This window comes from Armigeres subalbatus, chromosome 2, assembly GCF_024139115.2.
Source record: "Armigeres subalbatus isolate Guangzhou_Male chromosome 2, GZ_Asu_2, whole genome shotgun sequence".
Lineage (NCBI taxonomy): Eukaryota > Metazoa > Arthropoda > Insecta > Diptera > Culicidae > Armigeres > Armigeres subalbatus.
The window spans coordinates 233,678,968-233,700,582 of NC_085140.1; the positions used below are offsets into that span (position 1 = coordinate 233,678,968).

The 21,615-nt window shown below is 35.9% G+C and overlaps 1 protein-coding gene across 3 annotated transcripts in view; it reads right to left on the reverse strand.

The window, feature by feature from the left end:
* Window positions 1–835: 835 nt before the first annotated feature.
* Window positions 836–21,615, reverse strand: part of LOC134211897 (glycerophosphocholine phosphodiesterase GPCPD1) — a 91,041-nt gene continuing 70,261 nt past the window's right edge. Inside the window, exons 3-8 of one of the 3 annotated variants that reach the window (XR_009979140.1) lie at window positions 18,922–19,247; window positions 18,088–18,858; window positions 17,505–17,972; window positions 17,194–17,340; window positions 4,910–5,018; window positions 1,313–1,451 (exon numbers count right to left, since the gene is read on the reverse strand). Coding sequence is in view for 1 of the 3 variants with exons in the window: in XM_062689273.1 (XP_062545257.1) it covers window positions 1,272–1,451; window positions 17,194–17,340; window positions 17,505–17,972; window positions 18,088–18,858; window positions 18,922–19,247 (1,892 nt within the window). In the remaining 2 variants the exon portion in view is untranslated. Of the gene's footprint in view, window positions 1,452–4,909; window positions 5,019–14,821; window positions 15,745–15,803; window positions 16,031–17,193; window positions 17,341–17,504; window positions 17,973–18,087; window positions 18,859–18,921; window positions 19,248–21,615 lie in introns of those variants that run through there. The other 2 variants (XR_009979139.1, XM_062689273.1) reach the window with 2 other exon arrangements.

A 21,615-nucleotide genomic window follows, 5' to 3' on the forward strand; every position in this document is an offset into this window, starting at 1 on the left:
AACCCTCTAATGCCCAAGACCGCCCTTAGTCGGGGCGAATTGTCTAGCATGATTTTTGGAAACGTCGTAGGTCCAAATGAGAGACTATCTTTTATTACGCTCTCTTTCATTAATATCAAAGTTAGTTTTGCATTTATTACAATATTTTCACCTCAGCACGCTAGACAAAGTTATTTTCTTCAGATCTCTGTGAAAAAATCCGATGTAAATGTTAGTATGACTTTGTAATAATCGAAAGAGAAAGTAAACGAAGAGAACCTTTCTTTTGGGCTTACGTTTTCAAAAATAACGCTAGATGTTTCGGGATCGTACACCAATTACGTAAGCACTTATGGGGGGAGATGAGGTCTTCCATTTTCTTACGCTCCATATAATTAAACATATATTTGTTTGGCAAAAATCTTACATGGGTGGAGGGGGGGTTGAAAAACCCAGAAAAAATACGTAATTAGTGTACGGCCCCTTTGTATTTGTCATCAAAATATAAAAAAATAAGAAATTAGTTTTACGTTGTATTGTTCGAAACTATTGATTTTTATTCCTTGATTTAAATTGAGACATAGTACCTGCCCTAATTCCGCGCATCGCCTAATACCGTGGTTTTCATAAAAAATCAGAACCTGGCTATCATGGACATCACATTATTTGGTGAAATGATCAAACCTAATATGTTTGGACATTTCACCAAATAATACGATGTCCATGATAGTCAGGTTCTGATTTTTGATGAAAACCACGGTATTAGGCGATGCGCGGAATCAGGGCAAGTCACGGTACTGGTAGTGAGGAAAAAATGCAGTGATATAAAATAACATAACAATAATAAACCGCCAGCTCTGTAATTTCAATGAATTTATTGCAATGTTAAAACCAACATAATTAGGGCTTCTTTATTTTATGGTAATTTCACGATTTACCTGATAAGTTTCTATAGTCATACCAATTACAAATGTTGCTTCATCTCATTTGTTAGACTTCATAATTAGTTTGGTTTTTGATTTAAACAATTGATAAGAGAAATGAACAAAACAAAATACCAGACCTACATACTATCTCTTCTATTAAATATCATAAACATGCTACCTACAATATTGTAACAACACATTAGATCTAATATGTTGTGTAATCCCCAACAAAATGATTCTTATAGGTACAACGATTTGGATAATAGTATTGAGTTTTGTTTATTTCTAAAATTTCCTAAAAAATCAACAATCTTTTACCTCTCCTGTCCTTGTCATTCGGTTTTCAAAAACGGTTCAGTTTGTCAATCAAGCAACGGATTTGGGCGACAGCGTCGGTTGCACGGCAGCATCTGCGGACACGGCCTTGCTTGGTTTTCCTTGCACTACAAAGTCCTGATGAACGATTTGATCATGGCGGTTCTCGATATCTATTTGCTGCAACAAGGCAGCCTGGGACTCGCGTGCACCAACTAAAAATACACTTTCCTACAAGAAGAAAAATCAAATGTTTTATATTGAGTTGGATGTTGGACTTATTTCCCGTCCTATATTCAACTATACCATTCAAAATGTGGGACATAGCACAACAACAACGCAGATTAATACTACAGGTAGGAAATACTTTGACTAGAATAGGTTTTAAAATTAAGAAATCATTTAAAAAAAATCTCATGTAGGGGGCGTCGGGGTAATTTCGCCAATGGGGTAATTTGGCCAACTGCTTATTCTCATTGATAATGTTCAAGTTTTTACAATTGAAAGTTTACACTATACCGTGACCAGCCCTAATTTCGCGCATCGCCTAATACCGTGGTTTTCATAAAAAACCAGAACCTGGCTATCATGGACATCACATTATTTGGTGAATGTTCACCACCACATTTCACCAAATAATACGAAAACCACGGTATTAGGCGATGCGCGAAATTAGGTCTGGTCACGGTATTACCACAGATAACAGATATTTAGGCTGGTATACCATACGTGTGTAAATATCCGCAACCGTTGATTCAAATGCCTCGAACTTTTGGAACACGATTGGCAATCGTTTTGAGATGGCGCGATTAGAGTAAAATCAGCAGTGATTCAAATCGTTCGGGGCTGTCAGTTTGAATATGAATCTGAAACATTCATTCTCCCAGCAGCTGTTCTAGATTCATTTTTTATACCAGTCAAATGTCAAAAAAATAAAACTGGTATAACGCTCCGTTCTATTTTCTGCAGATTTGAACCACGATTGAATCACGAGATTCAAATATTTTTCAATTGTTTTGGTGTATGAATGCGTCATTTTATCTACGGATCAATCCACTTTGCAATTACGGCGCCTTTCATGGCAGCAACATAAGGATTTCATTTAATTGAAAATTTGAAAAACATGAATGGAACACTGCTGGAGAAACCAACATGTTTGTTCTATTTTGCTCAGATGCAAACTAGAATAGTGGTCGAAAATTTGGAATGAAACTGAATCACTACTGATTTCACCCTTATCATTACTGTTTAAAACACAGCCTAAATACAACTGTCAAACGTATTGGCTGCGTTCGACGGTTACTTATCAGTTGCTTCCGTATGTACATCCGCAATCAGTTGAGTAGATGGTGGTAGTGAGTCAACGTATATCAGTTCAAAAGTCTACACAAGATTTTCAATAAAATTTGTTCTTGCTTAAATATCTGTTATCTGTGGTATTACTTTCACCCTGCTACTTAATTCCAGAAAGCTATGCCAAAAAAATCGTTTTCATTGCTAATAAAGTGATTTTTAAAGACTATTTCCAAAAACGGTCAATTTATTATAAAAAGTAAGGCATCATAAATAACATTTTAGACGTCTTTTACTTTACTTGCAGTATAGTTTAGATTACATCATTAATATAGCATAGTATTTCGATCATATAGAGTGTTGAATACTTTTTTTTTACAAAAAAATACAAATGAAAAAATGCTTATCAATCGGGGTAAAATGAGCAATATCCATAGACCATAGGGGTGTTATCGCCATGTAAAATTGGACCATAACCTTCTTTTTCTTCTTCTTATTGGCATTACATCCCCACACTGGGACAGAGCCGCCTCGCAGCTTAGTGTTCATTAAGCACTTCCACAGTTGTTAACTGCGAGGTTAAGCCAAGTTACCATTTTTGCATTTGTATACCATGAGGCACGATGATACTTTTATGCCCAGGGAAGTCGAGACAATTTCCAATCTGAAAATTGCCTAGACCGGTACCGGGAATCGAACCCAGCCACCCTCAGCATGGTCTTGCTTTGTAGCCGCGCGTCTAACCACACGGCTAAGGAGGGCCCCTATAAAATCAAAAAAAAAAAATAGGTTATATGGACCATAACCTATTTTTTTGATTTTACATTGGCACTGGCGAAGCCGGCCAAATATTTCTGTTGTATTAGGTTGTATTAGAAATTAAAAAAAAGTTTCGGCGCTGCAAAAATATCTGTAAAACTAAACAGTGGCCGCAGACAAATCCTCTGGCGGCAATAACAGCAGTAAACTAACACGGATCTTCGAAAAACAGATCTGCAATTGAATATCGTGCTCTACGCCAAACTCTGAACCGGTACTTGAAGTTTCCAGAACAAGACATTTGTAAAACTATGATGCTGATCAATAAGCCATGTTTTCCGGACAGCAAAAACTTAGAACTGATGCGATACTTATTGGAAATAGACAAGCGCACTTTATGCACTCACTTGTCAGAAAAAAATCATATCTCGCATCAGTTCAATCACAAAGCAGAATGTAGACGACACCCTCAGCTGGCTTTGAGGTTGCCAGAGCCCACATCAATGGCAAAGGATTTAACAAAGAACTCGATTGGGTGAACCGATGATGTTCAACTCGTTAATTACTGAATATAGATGATTTAAAAATTTCTTAAATAAAACGGAATGATGTAAGGCCGATACAAATATTTAAAATCTATTTTGTCTCCCCCCTCGGATTTTTTTGCCAAAGAATAATATTTTGAGGGGGCAACAAAATAAAATTCGGATAATTTTGAGGATTTTCAAAACATTCTTTAACAAATCCGAGGAGTTTTTTGATTTTTTTTATTTTAATATTTATTTTTTATTATTCCCCCCCCCCTCGGCCTGTCGGTGACCATCAGTAGGACAAAAAGTTAATTAAATATTTGTAACGGCCTAATATGAATCTAAAAATATTTAAATTTCATCGGAAGGCGTTTGGCAAAAACTGAAACCAGAAACTCTCTTAATTTGTAATAAAAAACAACTGCTCATTTTACCCCGATGGGGTGCTCAAATTACCCCATCAGCTTTAGTTTGTTCAATAAATCGATATTTTTAATTTGAATAAAATGAATATAAAATGTAATGTTACTCTAATGTGCTCAAGGACAAATGAATTTTTACACATTTCATTGGAAGCAGTATATTAATGTATTGATTAAAATCATGTTTACAATTTTTTTTTAGGGTGGCCAAATTATCTCGACGCCCCCTAAGTCACAATCGAGTGAGATAAATGGGTCACAATTCAGAACAGATTACTGAATTGAAAATATATACGCTCTATATTCGTAAAATTCCGTACATAGGTAAACAGTTGCATTTTTACCAAATGTAGGACCTTCTGAATGTCGAATATAATAACACTTTTAAGATCACTCATGCTCAAAGCATTGATTAGTATTCAATTATTCGGCCGTATGTCAGACCAAGTTAATGAAATACTTGAATGAGCTTATGCACAGCACATATTTTCGAATAAACAAGCGGAAAACAATATCTGCGGAAAGGCATACCCATGATGGATGCCCAAGTAGTACACGTATGCTGGAATATGAAAGTCAACCAAATTTGTACTTTATCTACTTTCATAGTTGTGTCTTGGATTATAATGGTTCCTTCTGCTACTTGATTATGAAAAATTAAATAAAGTAGAAAAGTAGAAACTACCGAACAAGTGCGAGATACGAGATCAGAAACAAGTACAACGTAGGATCAGTTGAGTTTAACCCCGTGAACCACCACTTTGCTGACTAGAAGCGGCATTGTCACCCTCTACCTGGAACGATAGGTCGTTAGGAAAAGAGAAAAATATATGATCATATTACCAAATAAACTTCTTACTATATACATTAGGGAGCCAATGAAAATGACATTTTTGAATTAAAAAAAAAACAAAATGCCACACAATTTTCATTACCCCAAAATACCACCCTACAATTTGTTTTTTCCAATTTTTTATGGCTATACATTTTTAGAGCATCAATTAGAGGAACCTCTATAAACCATCTCTGATTGAGCTCCAATATTGCTTTCGGATTATGAAACTTGTTGGCTAATGTCGTTTCCTGCCCATACATTTCATTGACACCCTAATATACATCGCTATTGATTGAGTAAAAATTGAATCTACGTGATGCGTTAGAAATGGTTTCTGAGGTGGTGGAGTACGTTGTAGCAATATTCGAATGGCAACCAAATAAAATTCGTCACAGCTATGGTCACTGATGCTGTTTATGTATGAATGGGGCTGATATGAGTTTCTGCGAACATACGAACAAAGAACAGTAACTTCATCACAACTGGAAGCAGCCTATAGCTAAAAATAATGACATGAAACGTAAGTTAGTGGGAATAGCTAGAATAGAATGCATACTACTTAAAACTTATGTTGTCAAAATAAAAGTAGCTTTACAGATGTAAGATAAAAGTGTAGAGATAGACAAACATTTGTCGAATTCCGAGATTGTATAACTATGACTAAAATAATACGATTTTAATAATTATAATTATTCATTTTGATCGTTCCACGGACAACGGAGATGGAACATATTCAGTGCACGTAGACCGACCTGAGATTTAGGATGAGGACAAAATACTAGAGGAGTTTCTGCGTCCGATGATCCCAGTTTTATCAAAATCCGAGTATTTTGAGAAAAGCTATGCTGATTTGAATTTCAACCAAATTTTGCCTATCTCAACCTTCTTGTCTACCCCTGTACATTAATTTTCTGAATATTTTTTTTATCAAGAAATATCGGAAAAGGTGTATCGTTCTCTCAATAACTATTACAGGAACCTGGGGAGGTGGGGCAACTATATTGTGTCTACGAATGAGAAGTAAATATTCAAGAACTTTTCAGACCAAATTTTTCTTCTCATCCAATGACAAAATCAGCTGATTTCAGCCGTTTTTTAATCTATGAAAAAAATAATATGTTCACCGCACTTGTTCATTCAAATGCAAACCCGTTCCACCTTATACATAATTTTCCTTTCCATTATACCTCACACTAAGACCCTTTTTATAATAATTGAAAAGCGTATGTCATTTCATTCAATCCATTTTTTTGTCGTAAATATAAACTTTCGGGGATATACACAAACGCCAAAAAAACAATCGATATTCCGACATCCAGCGGATTGAATCGATGAATTAAACAGTAATAAAGGTGCAGCGTGCAGCGATGTTCATCTATGACATTGCTTGTCAAAATATATCAATGCGTTGATATCGTACTCTATCAAAAATTTGATAACGTTTCAGGAATATTTATGTCGTTACTGCGAATAATCTTTCGGTGTTTATCTTTGAAATGCATTTTCAAAGTATATCATTGCATTGATATCATACTTAACATGAATTTAGATAACGAATCATTGAGATGTATATACTGCCTGTATTCGCATATTTGTCCCATATTTGCTGGGTTTCCTAATCATATGGGCCATATGTGCGATTGCAGGTAGTATACCATTTTGACGAATAGATTTAGTGTAAATAAATACCGATAAATTTATTTGTTTTTTTATAAATAATTTCGAAGGAGTAAGGTACAGTGGGGTAAGTGGGTAAATGGGGTAAGTGAAAAAAACGCAAGTATTTCACTGATGAAGCACAGAATTATTCAATTTCACTTCACAATCATACAAGGTCATTCAAATCAATGCGTTGAATAAGTGAAACATGAAATAATGAACCATTTCAACATGCGAGAGTAAAAGTTTATTAACCTTTCAAGTTTATCTTTTGCACAAGTTGTTTTGCGTGTCAATAAATACAAATATTTTTTTATGTTGGTTCCCATAACACATTCAATTAGTGCATTGATAAGTTGGTTTTCTTTGTAGTTTTGAATTCCAGTAACAAAAATATTGATATGAACATCAAAAGGTTTGAAAAAAATATTTTATTGCTTTGCCTGTTTTTACCATGGGTGGGGCAAGTGAAAATTTTCCGACACTGAATGCATTTCTCTATTTTTCCAAACACAAATAATTTCTATTAAGCGTATATAAACAAATGATACCAATTCGAACTCATTCGAAGGCTTTTGGTTATTACAGTGATACGTGGTAATACTAAATCAGGAACCCAAAGTGCCAAGCGTGTCAGTGTTTTAAATAATCTATGTTTGATAAATAATTCGTGAAAAAATGTTATTTATATAGCTCAAATACAAGAATCACTACTATTGCAAATATATCAACAATTATGATTTATTTAGTTGAAATTTATAAAGTTTATTTATTTATTAATGTGACTCTTCTACTGAAATCATAAGTGGATTGTTAATGAAACACAATATGATTCCAGGTTTGATGAATATTTCAAAGATAATTTCTCTGCATTATCGCCAAGGTTCATTATCTTACTATAAACCTGAAATAGAAAGTAGTGTTAGAGACAAATGGAGATGAGATATTAGATCTCAAAAAATTCAAGTAAAGAAAACATAAAAACATAAAATTCATTTAATGTAGACACTCTAGTGCCCTTTGACTTTCATGAAGTGTCAAAAAGCATCACAACAGATCACAGTTATGCTGTATTCAGTATAATTATCATTTGTATGAAATATATGAACAGAAAATGTGTTCTTATATTGAAAAATCCTCTTTTAAAATCATTTTTTCACTTACCCCACATGCGGGGCAAGTGAAAAATTGAAACCGATTTATTTGTTTTCCAAATATTTTGTATCCCAAAAGTATTTTTTAAAGATCTTGTTCGCAGGCATATAAAGATTGGATAGATGATTCGTTATGACATAAATATGATCAATTTCAATACTATATTCAACTTTTATGACTTGATGAACATGACATATACGATTTCCTTTACCCACTTGCCCCACTGTACCTTATGACGAATGGTTGGTCGGGATGTACCACGAAGGTGCTGACGAACCATGAGCAACTGAAATACCTTAAACCTATAACCTTACCCCGGTTCATATTTCAACATCGAGTCACCAGAAGTACGTTGATCCACGTCCCTTTTTCCTAACTGTAGATTATAGGATAGTATCAATTGTAATAGTCATATTGAATCGGGGTTCCGTAAAGTATTACACACGCTTGAGCTAAATAAGTGCATTGGAAAAGCACACCAAGGAATTACACAGATTCGTGATGTAATAAACTGCCTATTTTTTTATTTGCTTTATTGCTTTATTTTCGTGATTTTTTATAACTTTCTATAAGTTCATCGCGGTATAAACTGCCTAAGGATTATACAACAAAGTCACAAATCGTTATCTCGGAAACCACGTGCTTTTTCCAGCATTTCTTAAGAGCACGAGATGAGAAAACCATGACGCACATATGAAAGAAACCATGGTACATGGTACATTTTCTTTCACATTAAAAAGCTCGAATTTGACTTTGGACATAAAACTCCACCCCTCCCCCCCCGCACCACTATGGGGGATCCCCATACAAGCGAGCGGTCAAAAATAAAATTGGACTTTTAAAGTGATTTTCCACTTAGTTTTAGCTGTGTATGGTCGAAATAGCATGAATATACAATTTCCAACCCCCCCCCTTTGGGGATCGTCTATGAATTACGTAATTATTTTTTTCATAGGTTCGATTAACGTGACAAAGCAAACCTATTTGGGAAGTTGAAATTTCGTGCGTTTTCTTAAGGAGAAGGAAGGGGGCTGTACAAAAACTAAGTTCAGCAATTTATGGACATTATGGCGGCGATCATGTTAAATGACATTAATTTCATGACATTCCGTGATATTTTTTGTTCTCACTCTCATGCCTCACAATTTGTATTTAGAACAATTTGTTTGACAAAGTACTAGGATCTGAAGGATCATAAAGCATTAAATGTTAATCAAATAATCAGAATTGAAAATAACTTTTGAAAAAGGGTATTAGCAAATTAGAAATCGCAATCCCATGACATTTTTACGTGTACAAGTTATTCAAAAAATGAGATTAATATATTCGCAAAAATGTGGACATTCATTGTGGAATGTAAGAATGCTCCATTCTTCCGAAAAGCAAAATTCTTTTAATTTAAATAACAACACTATTTGAATTACTTTTGATTTGTTTTCATGATTTCTACAAGTTATATACAGCATCATTCTTTTTCTGTGTCAAGGTTTAAGTCTTCAATGATATTTTCTTCAATTCCATCAACGATGGAAGATGAGATAAATTCATCTAAAGTATTAGAAGATAAAGAACTTTTGAAAATCTTCAAATATTACAAAATTACGCATGGCATAAGAATAACTAAGTGAAAATTTTTTCCAACGTCTCCTCGTTATCCAAATCGAGCTTAAAATGGATCTGATTCATGTAAGGCACGAAGGAAAATGTCAACATTTGCCTCTCTTGATCATTTTCTTGCATTATGAGTTCTAAATTTCTTCAACTGTTTATATTGACTTTCCGCTGGTTGTTCAGCCAGTGAACCTCAAAGTGTAGATGAGTGAATAAATATTTCCCTACCATTAGCCAGACATTCATGAACACTAGCAGGAATTTCATACGCTCCGTTCTAACTAAGATATTGTTCGTCTTTACTTTTGCAATAAACATGTCGGGAATTATTGATTCCAGGAGATTTATAAATATTTACATATTATGAAATCTCATATTTAGTTCTCCATCAGTAGCTAATGAATAGCTCAGAAAATTAGGTTTAGAGAATGACTCAAACCACTCAAGCCCCAAACGCATTTCAGCGGAATGGCGACGGAAACGGTAAAATTTGACAGGAAATATATGAGCGAACTGTTAAATCCTTCCGTTACCGTTGTGCTGCATTGCATTGGGGGTTTTATTCATTTACTCCTTTGAAAAGTTAATTAAATGAGCTCAAATGGTTATAAATAAAGTCGAAGTTATTACCAATAAATGTATTTTGACCATACCCTTTGAGCGCATAGTTCAGTCTGACCCATTTTCAATAGGAAACGATGGGACTAGATTTCCCGTCGAATGAAACTTGTTGCGAGAAAATCGGACACAAATAAGTGTCTAAATGGCGATTGCGTTCTTTTGCGCACATACATACAGACGCGCATGCACACACATACAGACATCACCTCAATTCTTCGCGCTGAGTTAGTTGATATATACCACTAGGGTCTCCGGGCCTTCTATCAAACATTCGTTTTTGGAATGAGCATTAACCTTGGAGTACGAGAGAGGCAAAACACGGTAAAAAACAAATGAAAAAAATCAGAGTGACTTAACTCTGTTAATTGCAAATACTGGCAAGAAATTCTTTCAGGACATTTTAGTCGAAGCTTTGTCCTTGATGTGTATCATAAAAGAACCCGGGGATTCCTGAGGAAAAAAGTTCTTCACTATCAAAGTTGAAAATAGCGTCGTTTTGGAAAAAATATTGCTTCCGCATTTTTTTCAATTTTTTTTCACAGTGTAACCATTAGTTTTTGCCATTTAAAAGCTTATACAATAACCTTTGTAATGATGTATTAACATTGAAGAAAAAACATTTAAAAAATATTTCAATAAATAGTTGAAAATAAAATATTTTTTCAGAAAATTTGCTAACTTTTTTACCCATTTCTGACTTTGCCACCTTATATCTTTGGAACTAGTGCACCTAGAGACTTCAAATTCAGAATTTCTCTTAATTAGAGTATTGACAATGGAGAGAAAATATTTTAAAATAATTCGGAAGACATGACATTTTCGATTAATGACCGCCCGAAATCCTATAGTGCGCACCAGAGATAATTTTTTTGGAAGAAATTCATTTTTTTTTTTTTGAATCTTTAGCCCGAGGCATGGCTCGTCTCAGCGGAAGAAATTCTTTTTTCGAACCCTCTCAAATTAAAAAAAAAATGTTCAGAAACCCCCTGCCAACCCCCTCTTCCCCCAAACCAATTTTCTGGCTACGCCACTGGTAAGGACTCTTGCCGAAGAGAAACGTAAAAGAAGATCCATTTTAGCATAAAAGCTAGTTCTAGGAACATTTTTCAAATGGGCCTAATGAATCGCCTACTTTGAGCGTGCTTCCAGCGGCACACTAGGAGTTTACTTTCGGAAATCAATATGGCGAAAGGCATCTAAGGTTTAATATCTCGAAAATAAGCTCCTTAATCGAAAAAATATTCAGCTATTCAGTGAGCGTAGTAGCGGACACCTTCCTACATAACTGGCACCAAATAGTTTTTCGTGAAAAGTTCCAACTGTTGAGGAAACCCGTCATACAAACTATTTTCACATATACGTTAGCGCCTGGTGCTGGCAGCGGCGGGTACGAAACCAGTCACTGTATGTGATTCATTGATTCTGACCTTGATTATTGGAATGGCGATTGTGCTATTAACTCAAACTATTTTGGTCAACATGTTCCCAACAGAAAGAATAGATTGCGATCTATTTGGTAGTAACGTCTGTTGAACGAGATATACTGAATAGAGAGAGTATGAGTTGTTTCAAATTTCAAGGTCAAATACAGTTACGCATATTTGAAAACCCAGATTAATCCACCTAGCGGTAATGGTGCCTTTATCGTTTTTTTCCGAGTGAGTGATTTCTTCCCACTTTTTGTATGAAAAAAAAAGTATTTTGGCCATAACTTCTGAGACCATAGTCCGATCCGGCCAAGTCGATCGGTATATAATACCGGGACTCCTATAAAAAGTTCATTTTTGGAGCGAATATATAGCCTTTACGTATACTTTGTATACGAGAAAGGCAAAAAGTTCCTAGAGTTATTCAATTTCCATGATGGCCGATTTGTGGCTTCGTTGTATAATCACTTTAAATCGAAACACGCGCGCAGAAAACATTAGTTCTGGTGTAATCTAGACGATGCATAAAGCTAAGCTATGTCCTTCCCACAGTCACCAAATCATAACTCATACCATACCAGACTAAATTTTTATTTATAATTAGCCTTCAAACCACCAATATTTAATTTAGGGAGCATCCATAAATCATGTAACGCTAAGAAGAGAAGAAAGGATAACTGAAATGTGACGATCCATGCAAAATTGCTTGATACTGATTGATACAAAAAGTGTACAATGAAAGTGAGGGAGGTCGAAAATGGTCAATTTTGGCGTCACATAATAAATCGATCTTCCTTTATTGAGTCTGCAAATCTTATTTCAGAAGTAATATACAGCGATTTGAAATAGCAATCCACAACTGAAATAAAAGGTCAACCCTGCAACCTTTACTTGGTAAAACAAATAATATGTAGCCACCAAACAATATAAATACTCATGCTCACTCTAATGTGAATGTGTACTACACACATGTGGAAGTGTTGGTTTAGGAAATGGATTGTGAGTGCTTCAACTATGCGTCCGATTTGGGATTTTTGGGCTGTTAAGTTGCGAAGGCCGACGGAGGTCATTCGTAGCTTAGTTAGTTAAAAGCATCAGTCTAGCGTATTGAGAATCATGGTTTCGAGTCCCATAGAAGGAAAGTGGTTACTTCTAATACATTTTTCAAACCAAATTCTTCCACATAATGTACATATTCACATCGGAGTTTTTCAGAACATTGTAAATTAATGACCATGTCAGGTGGTCAATACCCGAAATATAGGCAATTAACTTTGATTAAACCAAATAATATTGGTATTCCTCATCCATTTCATGCAATCTAACTCAGTGACTGTCTATTTTTAATTATTAGTCTAGAATACAAAACTCGTTAAATTCGTACCAATTAAGCAGCATTTCACGTATACTTTACTCTCCAAATGATTTTGGGTACGGGCATGATCAGCGAATAACTGGCCATTTGACTCTTGTCCTTATACTTTTTTCTCGCAGTGTATTAAAGTTCATTTGGGTGCGGACATATAGTTTTTACGTATACTTAGCGTACAAAAACGATCAAAATTAGTAGTCAGCATAGACTTTAGGAAACTTACATGGCGCTAAAAACGTGCAATGGTTAATGAAATATTTGTATCATGTTCAAAACCATTTCATGAAACATGCTCAAACTAAGTTTCTATTATTTTGCGCAGAATAGAAACCTTTCAAAATATGTGAGCAGAATTAGGAACCACATGGCATTTTATGAATCGCATAATAATATTCTGCCGCGATTCGCATAAGAGTCCCATGCCGATTTTCGAAGATTTTGATTTTTTTTCATAAGCTTGAAATGAACTCATCTTTAAGAAAAACTGATAAAATAATAGGCTTTGTTCTAGAAATTTGAGAATTAAAACCCACTTGTGCTGTCCCATCTTGCTATTTATTCGCATAACAGTCACATTCCAGATTTTGATACACTCTAGCACAAAACATCAATGTAATTATGGTCCATTCAAAAGTTCCATAGCAATGAATACAGATAAAGAATATTATGCCAAATTTTCAGAAAGATTGTTGGTTTTATCAATTTACCATTAGATTTTTTTCATTTCTCCATGTAAAACGAGTTTGAAAAATTCAACGGCATATTTCTCAAGTTGAAGAAAACTGACCGGGGATGCTTATGCGAATAGGGACAGATATGTTCTTAATCAATTCAATTAAAATTTTCATGATTCATAGATTACCACGGATTATAGTTACACATCTACTGCATAAAGACATTCATAAATCATTATTGTTTCTTAATAGCAACAATTTTGTCTAAATAATTTCTTAAATGCGCAGAATATGTACCTGATACGATTAATCAAGGCGACGATGGATCGGATGATGTGCGTAGTTCAAGTTTCAGGGGCAATCTCGAGTTCCTTTGAAACGCGTGATGGTCTTTCGTGTCTGCTATTCAACAACGCTTTAAAAGGGGTAATACGAAGATCAGGGATCGACACGAGTGGTACGATTTTCACTAAGTCCGTCCAGTTATTTGGTTTCGCCGAGGACATAGATATTATGGCACGTAACTTTGAGCGGATGGAGGAACCCTACAGACTGAAGGGTGAAGCTAACCGGTTGGGACTCGTTATCAACACGTCGAAGACGAAGTACATGATAAGAAGAGGTTCAAGAGAATACAATGTGAACCACCAACCACGAGTTTGACAAAATTTCGAAGAATTCGTGTACTTGAGCTTACTGGTGACTGCATAAATCGATAACAGCAGAGAAATTTGGAGACACATCGTGGCTGGAAACCGTACATACTTGGACTCCGCTAGACGTTCCGATCGAATAGAGTTCGCTGCCGTAGAAAACTGGCTATCTACAAAACGCTCATTATACCGGTAGTCCTCTACGAACACGAGACGTGGACGATGCTCGTGGAGGACCAACGCGCACTTGGAGATTTTGAAAGGAAAGTGCTGCGCACAATCTATGGTTGGGTGCATACGGCGGATGGTACGTGGAGAGAGCGAATGAACCACGATTTGCATCAGCTGTTTGGAGCCAGAATGTCGGATAGTAATCCGGTGAAAATGGTTCTCGTCAATAATCCGACGGGCACAAGAAGGCGAGATGCGCAGCAAGCAAGTTGGATCGATCAGGATGAGGACGATTTGCTGTCCCTTCGTAGACTGCGTGGTTGGCGACGTGCAGCCATGAACCGAACCGAATGAAGAAGACTTTTATTTACTGCACAGGCCACTCCGGCAGTCTGAGCAAAGAAATAAGTAATGGTACATCCACGGGAAGTCTTTGTTTTTTATTTTATTCAAGTAAAGTAAACTGAAATTTTGTGGCGTCAAATTGATGATTCAGTGTTATTCGTTTAAATGTAAACTAAATTAATTAAAAATAAACTGAACTTTTGCGTTCCAAGTTGAACTTTGGCCAAGATATGGGGGTACGTTTTTCACGCCTTCCATTAACGGTACGAAAAGCGTCTTTCGCAGTGGCTCATTCGAAATTTTTCGATGTGCGCAGAGTCTATTATAGATATATAGAGTTGCGCAAAGAGTGAAGCCAAATCTACCTACACTCTGAGAAAAATAAATACTAAATAGAATTAATGTTACGCTAAACCGATACTCGCCTGGTTGACCCCATGTTAGATTAAGTGGCAACTATACCCGCTTAGTATAACTTTGATTTATTTGGCTTTAGCATAGTGTGGCTTTATAATGAATAGTTTATTTTAGCTCCCGGTTTGAATTGGTCGTAGCAGGATTCTGCTTCAGTGTTTATAACTCTTGATAATTGATGATCAGAAACAAATAATGACGGAAACAGAAAAAAAAACATTTTAATTTCTAAGAGAATAACAATTATATAAATGTACTGCTGTAGTTATTGATGTCGAATATACAATCTGCCTTTCTATCGATAACCAAAATTTTGTTCAGACTCTAAGCGGTGCCATCCGTAGAAATAATTTTCTCCATATTAAAGCCTGGATGTATCTTCGGGAAAGAAGCCTTCTTTGATCAGGATCAGGAATTGTCGCATCACATCACAAATCACATGGGACGGCCACCATCGCAGACGGTACTGGTACTTGGCAGTTGGCTTACCGGGATGTGTGTGGCAGACTGCAAAAGTTTCACTTGGCTGATAGACATAATATTCAAGCTTCTTGTAGCTCAATTTTTCAAAGATTATAGGGTCCTAAAATAAAGAGCGATTCAATAATTTATATAGTTCCTGGTTCATGTATCACAACTTACATCTTCTAAATATTCCTCACTGCCGTTTGAATGTTTAATAACATCTACTTGATTTGAAGAGGCTGGAGCCTTTTTAGCTGCCATTACAACCTTTTCTTTCAACTTAATAGTTGTTGAGTTCATCATTTAGCTATAAATATCCAGAATCACGATGTAGCGAGGAAGTGTGTGCTTGGTCCTGCTGCCAGAATCACAACGAGCGGGATCGGAATTTTGTTCACTTGTTCCTACAAATACGACAAATTCGATGTCGGAGCATCGTTAACTTTCTAACTTTATTTTAGCACTGAAACTTTTGTTTAGCTTAGCAGAGTAAAGGAAATAAGGCAACCCAAAATCGACTGCAAATTTTACGAAGGACTGCGAAAATGTGGTGATAAAGTTGTTGACTTGAAAAATGGTTGTTTGATTAATCAATGAAAATATATCATCAAGATATGCTGAGATAGGTTAAATTAAAAACATCAATAGTATACTTCTATATACTAGATTTGTTAAACAATCGTTTATGACTAAATAGTTTAAGTTTTAATCTAAATACGTTTAACTTTGTTTCTGAGTGTATTGAACTCTCAAACCGTCTACCTATCGAGCAAAGTAAACAAATGCTTTTTGGTGAGGCGGAAGTATTGTTATCGCCTAATGATTATTATGGCGAATTAAAACGCATGAATTGAAATGTATTAGATTTCATCTAGAAACAGCTTCAAAAAACGTCAATACATTCCCCAATAAAGTAGCAACAAGAAACTCACGTGTTTACACTCTGTGGGTGACTAGGTTATCGAATCAAAAAGCTTTAGAAGTGAACGCTCCCGTGAAGTCACTTGAAGGGTTGAACAAAAGTGAAAGTTGACAACAGAATAACAAGAGCATCATTCAGAAAAAGTGTAAGAAGATCCTCTTTGCGTAACTCTATTTAATAGACTCTGGATGTGCGATCTGAATAAACGAACAATTGTCATATCGTTGCGAGATGCGTAATGTGTTGCCTAGTGTCACTGTTTTTAGAGACCAACCATCGTACAAAAACTTTCATGATCCTTGTTCGGTTTATGCTGCACGGATTTATTTTTTCAGTAGATGCACATGTATGATCAAATTTAATCTCATGCAATCGTAGTATTTTCCATTTGATTGATTCCAAATAAACACATTGAAAATAAACATCAAAATATGAAAAACAAAGTAAAGGTAAAAGTCTGCCAGATGTAGTAGAAGAAATAAAAGAATACCAAATTGCACGATCTAGCGAAATAAAATAACATTTGCAAAAGGTAACGCATAAATCTTGCTGATACAAAACTAAGCTATGCAATAAATACAGATAGACACTAAGTAAAGCACATCACAACACACAAATAAATTAAATAATATGCATAATACTTACTTTTACAGTTTTGTCTGAATAAATGTCCATCTTATCGTAAATGATTGCATGAATTCCCAGGCTCTTTAAATGTTTGATAGTATCTTTGCAGTTGTTATCATCGCCCCAACAGAATACGATTAATCCTTTCTCTGTCGCCAAGTTAACCTGTTAGTAAGAAACGTGAGGAATAAAATTGGGCTTGTTCTACTAGTAGAGTGACTTGAGACTACTGGAATGAGGTGACAATAGTCGAAATCGACTCATCTCCTGTCACACTATTCGAATAATAAGCTCAACTTATAAAATGAGAAAGTCGTTTCGAAACCCACCTGTGTTTGATCGCGCAGTAAATCCTCGGTATGCGCGACAATCCCTAGTAGTTCAGTGGCACAGGCGTTCCTCACAGCCATCTCGATCGAGTTACAGCGTGGATCGTGATAACTCGGATAGCGACTGGTAACGCCTAGCGTTAAGAACATCACAGGGTAGAGATTCTGCTTCAGACGCAACATTGTACAAATATCCGCATCGAAGCAAGAGAACACTATCCGTCTTTTACCGGCTTTCTCTAAAACGACTTTTAAAATACAATCAACGTATAGATTCGAGTCGAAATTTAGGTCCGATTCCATAGAGCCGTCTTTGAGTTTCTGCGACCACTTGATTTCGATATTGAAACCACAGTGAGAGTCGATCAATTCCAGTGCGTCAGCCAGTTGTGGGAACGGTTGATGCTCATCCAGATCCTCGTCGAAGAAGCGTGCTTCACGATTTCTACCTTCTACGACATGGTAGACCTGCGCTCAATGGGAGCAACAATTACACACAAAATAAACTTTGGATTTCTACGTATTTGAGAGCAATGGATTCGAACAGATTGTGATGTGTCAATGGTGAGAACCAAGAATTTACCTTCAGATTTTTCAACTGCTCTAGCGTCAATTCACGCATCGGCAACTCCAACATATCATTTATCTCGAGGGTCGTTTTACGTTTCAGTGAGACATAGATGTCGAAATCATGATAGATAACTGGTACTAAGTCTTTGCTCAGCTGAACATCGAATTCAACCATGTCAGCACCATGGGCAACGGCATTTTTCAGAGAAGCAATTGTATTTTCTCGGATCACGTTGCCGTCGCTGGCCTTGAAGCTGGTTCCTGACCCACGATGACCAACATCAAGCCCAGTCCACCGCTTATTCCAATATCTGATGTAGGATTGTTCAAGATTGCAACACGACGGAAGCAAGGGAGTTATTTTCAGGTACTCGATACGCATCATTCCCAGTGGACGATGTTTACTAGCACATGTCACAGGAAGCTCCAGAATGCCTTCGGATTTTTTCAAAAGATTGGGTAAAATATAGTGGTAGCCCAAATGATAAGGCGGTTCATCCTCCTTGGAACGTGAACTGTACGTATACAGATCAACTAGATAGGCCACATTTTCTGGCTCCGCCACCGTCACATTAAACACCAGAAAGTCTTCTGGGTGGTAAGGACTTCCGAATTGGGACTGCTGCTCAAAGGTTGCATTGGCATTGCCCATCGACACCACCTCTGTAAATGCGTATGCTTGGTGTTCGGTTCCATTCTCCCGAGTATCATTCGATAGTGATTCATCCAATAGGGTCGATAGGCTTTGGGACTCTGCGTTAATACGAAGATTCATCGGTGTTATCTTAAAGCAAATAAAATGATGTTTGACGGCTGGAGAAAACCTCATCAAAGCTCTGATACTAACCTTTACATACAATAGTCGATTTTTTATTCTCTCCTTTACAGAAAAGGGATTGTCGAAGAACTTAAACTGTATTATTGTCTCGCTGGTTAACCAGCCTCTGTCCAGTTTAATCGAACCATCGATGTCCCCGAGTGTATCAATTTTCTTTCCCTCGTCGGCACTGCTGGGCATGCCGTCCTTAGGGATATTGCGTGGGTTGGTGTGAGTTTCGAAGCGTCTAACATGAACATTTTCACTTATGGGATCCATAGAGCAAATTAAGTACCGATAGAAAACTACTATGTCCTGAGGTAGGTCAATTTCCAAGTACCATATGTTTGTGGAACCTACGAATTAACGAGAAAAAGAAAAGCTTGATTAGTTTTTAAATAAATTATACTTAGCAATAGCATATGCATTGAGCAATTTGCACAAACTCGTAGGTGGTACAAGCCTGAACTATTGCACAATGGGGAAATCCGATTTCAAAGGTGGAAAAAATTGATAACTTTCTTCACGAACAACTTACAGCAGAGATCAAGAGCTTATTCGAAAGGGAATTTTGCAAAGAATTCAGTGAGTGCTGTTTCATGGACGTGGAAAGCTTCTGTATGTAGTTATTGAGCTCGTTTTGCCCTAATGCCCCATATATCGCGAGCTCCCAAGCTATTTGTCATTTTATCTTTAAGACATTGTTCTAAAATTGTGTTTATCTCTTCACTGTGGATCTACAGAAGGGCACTAAATATACTTTGTTGGTAAAAGTTGGAAATTTAAGGGATTTTGGAGTCAAATAAGCATCGATGTGCATTTTATCTGTTTTCATAATGATATAATGAAAATAACAAATAATCATATAATTCATTAAAAATATTGAATTATAGGGGATTTAGGGGTCATACAGCTAATTTAATGTAATTTTTTATACAAAATAGGATAACTTTTCTCACGAGTGACTCACAGATAATGTTAAGGGCTTATTCGAAAGCGAAATTTCCAAGAAATTCAGTGAGTGATGTTTTATAGACATGAGACACTTCTGTATGTAGTTATTGAGCTGGTTTCGCCCCAATGTCCCATACATCAAATTTTTTCATATTTTGGTACTTTTATCTTTCAAAAATTACACTGAAATTCTGTTTTCCTCTTCATTGTAGATCCATACATAGCGCTATACATGCTTTGTTGGTAAAAGTTGGAAATTTAAGGGATTTTGGGGTCAAATAAGTATTAAATTGCACTTTACGTGAACTTTTCATGTATTCTGTAAAAATTAATAAAAATATTATTATTCTACCAAAATGTTCTACAGACATTGATAAATGTTTGCGAAACAATTACTAATGAAGTAAATCATTTCGCAAGTGTTTTGTTTTGTGATTTATTGGGTAAAACCTGATTTTTTAAATGCTTTTGAAAAGTGCCGATGTCAATCATTCCAAACCATACCCATTTGCACAACTAGATAAGAGTAAATATTTTAGTCGATGTGATAATAGATAGGAATAGATAGGAAATATTATTTTCTCATGAAGTTTCACCCAAATTCCCCTTATGAATTAATATTGCTCAATGATTCTGGGTTAAGAAATGATGGAGTAACATTGATTCAATTTGTAGATTCGTAGAACAAATATTCGTAGATTGTATTGAAAAAAAATCCAAGGGTTCAGGGCTCATAACCTTTTTTTTTAAATAAATAATTGATGTTTTTTTTTTCTTATTTGTCCCAAAATGCCTTAAAAATCAATTTTTAATGTAATATATGGATTTTTGTTTTTTGCCTTTCTCGTACAACTAAGTTGTACCGAAAGGCTATCATTTCACTCCAAATTCGAACTTTTGATAGAAGTTCCGGAGACCCATAGTGTTATATACCATTCGATTCAGCTCGATGAACTGAACAAATCTCGGGTACTTATTCAAAAGGACGTATGTGATTTTGTAAACAAAGATTCATACGTCTATTTTTCTAATCTGATAGCACTCCCACGCAAACCAATATCACGAACAGGTAGCCAAAGCCTCCCCCTACCTGTCTGTGGTGATTGTTTGCATGGGAGAGCTATCAGATCTGAGAAATCAACGTTTGAATCTTTGTTTAGAAAATCACATACGTCCTTTTGAATAAGTACCCGAGAAATGTCTGTCTGTCCGTGTGTGCGTGTGTGTGTATGTGTGTGCGTGTGTGTGCACAAAATGCCATAAAAAACATTAGCCAAATTTTCACATAGAAACTCTTAACCGATTTCTTGCAACAAGTTGCACCCGCCAAAGACTAAAACGCTGTTGATCACTATTAAATTTCATAATAATTGAGAAATGATAATTGAAAATTGCAAAAATAGATAATATTAAAATAGTGATGAGACATAGTCACATAGAACAATAACGTGTTATGAAAAATGCCTTGCATCTATGAATATTTTTAAAGTTTATCCATGGCTTCCTCCCATTAAGAGTTTCATCGTACTATAAAGATGCTCGTGTTGCACGCATTTAGGCGTAAGTATGCTCTTCGTTCAGTTTCATAGTACTATGAAATTGTCCGAAAGTCAAAATTCGAATATAGGAAATTCGAGAAACTTTTGGCAGAGCCATCTGTCGTCTACTAGTGTAAATTTTTCACCATAACATTAGACGGTGTATTGCCTTTCTTGTACATCATCGAGGTGTAAGCGTAAAGGCTACATTTATTACCTTTTTGCGCGAGAA